Source organism: Prunus dulcis, chromosome 7 (genome assembly GCF_902201215.1).
Source record: "Prunus dulcis chromosome 7, ALMONDv2, whole genome shotgun sequence".
Classification (NCBI taxonomy): domain Eukaryota; kingdom Viridiplantae; phylum Streptophyta; class Magnoliopsida; order Rosales; family Rosaceae; genus Prunus; species Prunus dulcis.
This window is the reverse complement of record NC_047656.1, coordinates 12108038-12114037: the sequence shown is the minus strand read 5'-3', so window position 1 is coordinate 12114037 and position 6000 is coordinate 12108038. Positions and strand designations below refer to the sequence as shown.

General features: G+C 35.5%; 1 protein-coding gene across 1 annotated transcript; it reads left to right on the top strand.

Moving 5' to 3' along the window:
• Positions 1 to 2674: 2674 nt before the first annotated feature.
• On the top strand, positions 2675 to 5737 carry LOC117635980 (putative F-box/FBD/LRR-repeat protein At4g03220). The gene is made up of 3 exons (XM_034370388.1): positions 2675 to 4146; positions 5003 to 5185; positions 5292 to 5737. The coding sequence occupies exons 1-3, from the start codon at positions 3109 to 3111 to the stop codon at positions 5649 to 5651; spliced, it is 1581 nt and encodes a 526-aa protein (XP_034226279.1). The 5' UTR covers positions 2675 to 3108; the 3' UTR covers positions 5652 to 5737.
• Positions 5738 to 6000: the final 263 nt, after the last annotated feature.

The following is a 6000-nucleotide window of genomic DNA, read 5'->3' as shown; positions in this document are numbered from 1 at the left end:
CCTAGCTACCGCCTAGCAGCCTAGCGCCCTCCTAGGCCGATTTTTCAAAGCGATTGACTGAAATACTTGAAGTTGGATGATGTTTTCATAGAAGATGAGGGGTTTTTCAAATGGATCTCATGTTCATGTAAGTGCATCATGGAGTTACATCTTGAAGATATTTTTGGAATAAATCAGATCACCATTGAAAGCTCCTCTTTGAAATCTTTTAGTTTTATGCTTGATTCCCCTGTGTATATTGACCTTATCCTTAGCATCTCAGCTAAAAAACTTGAAGACATACTTGTTCATTTGGATCTTCATAACTGTGTCAAGAATTTGGTCAATATTTTTGCTCCAAATCTTAAGTATTTGAAATTGTCAGGGGATGATGTATGGATTTGGCCAAAGTTTGGGGAAATCTACGTCTATAGAAAAAGCCGAGTTTCTTCTGGAATCTAATCGCCGTTGCTTTAAAATATTGTCTGAGGTTCTCTGCAGTATAAACTCTTGTTCTAAACAGAGAGACCACCATGGTAACTAGACACTACTCTTCAAAATGTTCTTTTTATTCAATGGTTTTTGTGTTTTCAATTTTGTCTTGTTTAGGTTATATTCTTTCCCAGCATGGCAATAGGTGTATAAGTTAATTTCAGAAAACTGATGGCAATAAGATTTGGTTATATATTTCATTAATTTTGGTTATACTGGCTAGAATGAAATTTCATGTTGATGTTCCTTGTAACTTTGTAATAGTACTTCAAAAACCATGATTGTTTCAACTTTTAGTTAGTAATGACTATTTCATCGACTTATTTTCTCAAATATATTGCGGGTAGTTCTTTTCTTAATTAATATTCGTAATTCTTGTCTTTCGGTTCCCTTATGTTTGTGTTTATAACTTGTAGTTTGTCTTCTATGGAGATTTCATGCCACTGCTATTAGAGAATGTTTGTTATTTGTCTGTTCATCTTGGAAGCTTTCGTGATATGCTAGTCCCAGGAATGGTCTCCACTTTTCAAGGAATGTATGTGTAATTTGAGTACTTTGGAAATAACGTCTGACCCAGAATTCTTTGAACCTAAAACTGATGTAAGTGAAAGTGTTGCCTATTTCTTTCCCCCTCTCTTTCATGATTAGTTTTTTTTTGGGTGCGGAAATTTCAACTGATTTGCTTGTTGATTGTTGCCTTTCCTGCAGTGTTCTGGGTTTAATATGGGATATTGGAGATTTTGTATTGTTATTCATAGATTTTAAAGCATAAAAAAAGGGGCAAACTTTAGCATATAAATATTTGTTACATATTAATACAAAAAAATTAGTAAATGTATGCAAGATTCAAATCTTCGGCTAATAGGAAGAAAATTGAACCAACTAACTTTTGGTCTGAATAGGATTGGTGAGTTGGTGGTGTCACATGCATTTTCCAAAAATATGAACTTCAATAGAAGGAAACGTCAAAGGACTACACACTAAACCCAAGTGCAAATACGATGAATAAAAAAGAAGAAACTTTCTATATGTTATATACATTATCAAGATGCTCGCCCACATCAATTTTGATGTCTCAATTATTAATTTAACAAATCGAGTGCTCTTACTCAAAGTCGAAACTATTTGTCTGAATTGATAAGCTTTGTGTTGTCACATTTTCAATAGTTTTGTTTTGATGCACATTTTTTGTAGCTGTAAAATAAGAATTTCACACGAAGGATCTTTTGACACACTTTGAGAAAACATAATAGGAAACAACGAGAGCTACATTGAAATCAAATGAAGTGCCAATGCAATTGTTGAGAGAGATAGAGAGAGAAAGTTATAAGGTACGTTTTACTTTCACATTTTGAGAAAACGGTACAAGAAACAACAAAAATTATACACTGAAACCAAGTGCCAATATAAGTAATGAGAGAGAGGAGTGACATAAATGAGTTGCAGGTATGTTTCATTCCCATACTTTGAGAAAACAATAAGGAAACGACAAGAACCATACACTAAAATCAAGTGTCAATACACGTGATGAGATAGAGGGGTGACACAAATGAGTCGTATATATGTACGTTTCACTCCCACATTTCGAGAAAATAGTAATGGAAAGAACAAGGACCACACACTAAAACCAAGTGCCTATACACGTGACGAGAGAGAGGGAGAAAGTTGCAGGTATGTTTAACTTTCACATTTCGAGAAAACAGTAAAAGAAACAACAAGAATTACACTGAAACCAACTGTCAATACACCTGATGAGATGGGTGGCATAAATGAGTCGCATGTACGTTTCACTCCCACATTTCGAGAAAACAGTAAAGGAAACAACAAGGACCACAGACTAAAAGTGTCGATACACGTGATGAGAGAGAGGGAGAAAGTTGCAGGTGTGTTTGACTTTCACATTTCGAGAAAATAGTACAAGAAACAACAAGAACTACACTGAAACCAACAATACACCTCATGAGAAGGGTGACATAAATGAGTTGCAGGTGCGTTTCACTCTCACACACTTCCAGAAAACTGAAAAGGAAACAAAAAGAACCACGCAATAAAACCAGGTACCAATAAACATGATGAGAGAGGGGTGATAGATAAACTCATTTCGAGAAAACAGCTCAGGAAATAGCAAAAACCACACACTAAAACCATGTACCAATACAAGTGAAGAGAGAGAAAGGGGTGTGATAAACTGGTTTCAAGTACATTTCTCTCCACACTTCGAGAAAGTAGTACTTGAAACAACAAAAACCACTCACTAAACCAAGTGGTAATACATAGCATAAACCAGTTGCAAGCACGATTCTCTCCCACATTATACAAGATATCTGAATTAAGAAAATTAGGGTTCTTTGTTTCCTTCTTCTAATTCATCAAATTCGATCCAAAATTTGCAAGACTGAGGAAGATGGGAGCGATCCAACTAGATTGGCTCGCATATCCTCATACTAACTAGAGTAAAGGTGTACATGAATGGTGGTAAGTACTAGTATCAAAAGTTACTACTTTTCTTTATTTTGGTTTAGTGTGTAATAAATGATAATTGTTGTAGCATTTGATTCCTCTTTCCTTCTAGGCTAGTGCTATAAATTGAAACCAACTCCAATCTCTCACAGAGGCAAAAACACCGTAGTTGCTATCATGGAACACAAACCTAAGTTAATGGCCACTGCAAGTCGTCAAGGTCAAGGAGTGCATGCTGAGCGTATAATGATAGATAGATTGAGTAATCTTCCAGACCCTATCGCCCACCACATTTTTTCCTTCGTTGATCTAAAAGACATCGTACGAGTGGGCTGTACGTCCAAAAGATGCAGACAATTTCACCTGTCAACTCCAACTTTGAGTTTCAATTTCAATGAATTTCCCGACATGAAGAAATCCCAGTGTAGCAAGAGGTTAGAGGTGATGAATTCTTTGGATAGGTTGTTAGCTCATCGCCGGAACGATAAGTTAAAACGCTTCCACATCCATTGGGTTCCACATAACCGCTACGTGGAGGACTGCTCTTGTGATGAGAGCTTTCGGATCATGACGTGGGTCTACGATGCAGTAAGGTGCGAAGTTGAAGAGCTTGATCTTGACATCTGTGTACATCAAGAGACACCATTAGCATTATCGTCTTTCATGTTTCTTTGTGATTCTTTGAGGTCTTTATCAGTGAACATGAAGTGTGTTCTTAAAGCACCGCCCCTCGATTCGTCATCTAATCTAAAAAAACTGAAGTTGAGAGAAGTTTGTATAGTAGACGAGGAGTTTTTCACATGGATCTCATGTTGCTGCAAGTGCATAAAGGAATTGGGTCTTCATGATATTTATGGGGTACAAAATATCACCATCGAAAGCTCTTCTCTGGAATCATTTGTTTTTCAGTGTCCCGGTTTGAGTGCTGGCTGCAATCTCAACATCTCAGGAGAGAAACTTGAAAGCTTACATATCTATTGGGGAAATATTTTTCTTGACAGGAAATCGTCGTTAAATCTTTTCGCTCCAAATCTTAAATCTTTGATTTGGTCGGGGAGTTTGTTTTCTCACCAAAATGTGGGGAAATTAACGTGTTTAGAGAAGGCTGAGCTTTCTTTGAAGGTTAAGTCTGGAAAAGAGTTCGACATCATATATGAGATTCTCTGCAGCATGCCTGAGGTTAAAGTTCTTATTCTACACAAAGAGATCACCAAGGTAATTAAAGAGACGCTACCTTCAAGCTCATGAATTATTTTCTATTTTTGGAAAAAAGAATTTTATTTGCAATTTGTCCTATGAATAATGCTACTCTTACCACATTCGTATACCATATCTTTATACTATTTTATGTGGCAGTTGAGGTGGACAGACACATCAATTAAAATTATTTAATATTTTCTTTTCTTTTATAATTTATTCAAGTATTTGTTTTTCTAATTGCCTTAATTAAAATACACTTCATTGATTTAATTGATGTGGCATATAAGATGGACATGCTACATCCTGTATTATAGAAATATGGGATAAAAATATGGTAAGTGTAGCATTACTCTTGTTCTGATACTATGCTAAAATATGAAACCTAATATGAGAATATTTGTTTGTGGGATTTTTCTATGTATTCTTATCCTTGAAGGATGTCATATTTATAATACAATAGAACTTTAATGAGCAAGTAAATAATAAATTCATATTTCTATTTACAGTAGGAAATCAAGAATTAAAGTAAATTAATTACAATTATAATAGAAATTCTTGGTGTGAAAGGAAAGTAAGTCAATGGTCCACAAGTCACACCAACATTACATACATGGTATGCGTTTTTTTTTTTAATTCCACCTCTTGCTTGTTTTTGGTCCAAAGATGAAATTCTTAATGATGGTTGTATTCACCAATTTTTGCAATAATATCTTGTTCCCCGGCAGGATTAACTGCATTTTATATGTTTCGTATCTATTTTTGACCAATTAATGAGTTCAACTTGATTTTGGTTGTTTTGATTACTATTCTTGGAACATTTTTGGGTTCTCTTCATCTTTTTCTATTTTGGGTTTGCCTTTTAACATCGCAGGCTCTATTAAAGGAAGGTCCTATACCAACACTCTTTTGTGCTCGGATTCATTATTTACAAATGCACATGGAGGGCTTGTTTGATTTTCTGGTCCCTGCAATGGTCTGTTTTTTTCGAGGAATGCCAAGTTTGAATACTTTGTACCTAAAATCTGACCAAATCAACTTCCACCCTGAAGCTAGAGTAAGTAAAAAGTCCTATCTCTTTTTAGTGCATTTTTCCATCTGTTCTTTCTTAAACATTCATCAATTTTTCAGCTGATCTGCTTGATTCCTTGTTGCCTTTCCAGTCATCCGGGTTTGACGCGGAATTCTGGAAATCGCAAAACCTTGCTTTTATTAAGAAACTGAGGCTGGTAAACATTGAGCTTTCCAATGGGTCTAATGGAATCGAGTTAGCAAGGTATATCCTCGAGCATGCTCAGAACTTGGAGAAAATGGCGATTGTGCATTCACCTGAGCAATCTAATGCTATAGGGAAGTTAAATGAAAGCAAGAAAGCTCCCAATGCCATAGTTGTCTTTGAAGAAGATCAAGAAAGAGGGACAAGAAAGCATGGGCCTCGCGCGTTTTGGTTGTTTTCCCGAATGCTGCAGAGATCTCTTGACTCGATTTGGTCTCTGAACTTTGATGACTATGGCTATCCTTAGTTTGTTTTCTTGGTGTAATTCTGTACTGTATTTAGCTTTAACTGAACGCGTAGTAGTTGTCGTAAAGTGTATTGATGCTTCTGAATGCTTGATGTGTTGCGAGTTTCGTTTTTTTTTTTTTTTTTCCAAAACCAAGTGGTGTTTTGCATTTCCAACACTGCGTATTGTTTTTGAGTGCTGCTAAACGAACTTTAAAATTAACTGAGTACACCTTATAATCTAAGTTAATCCTAATATTTTAATTAAAATATAAAATTAACTAAGTACACCCAATTTAACTACCAAAAATAGCCCTAGTACAACACTCTAATACCAATCCTAAACCAAGTTTCTCTTTTTACATTAATTT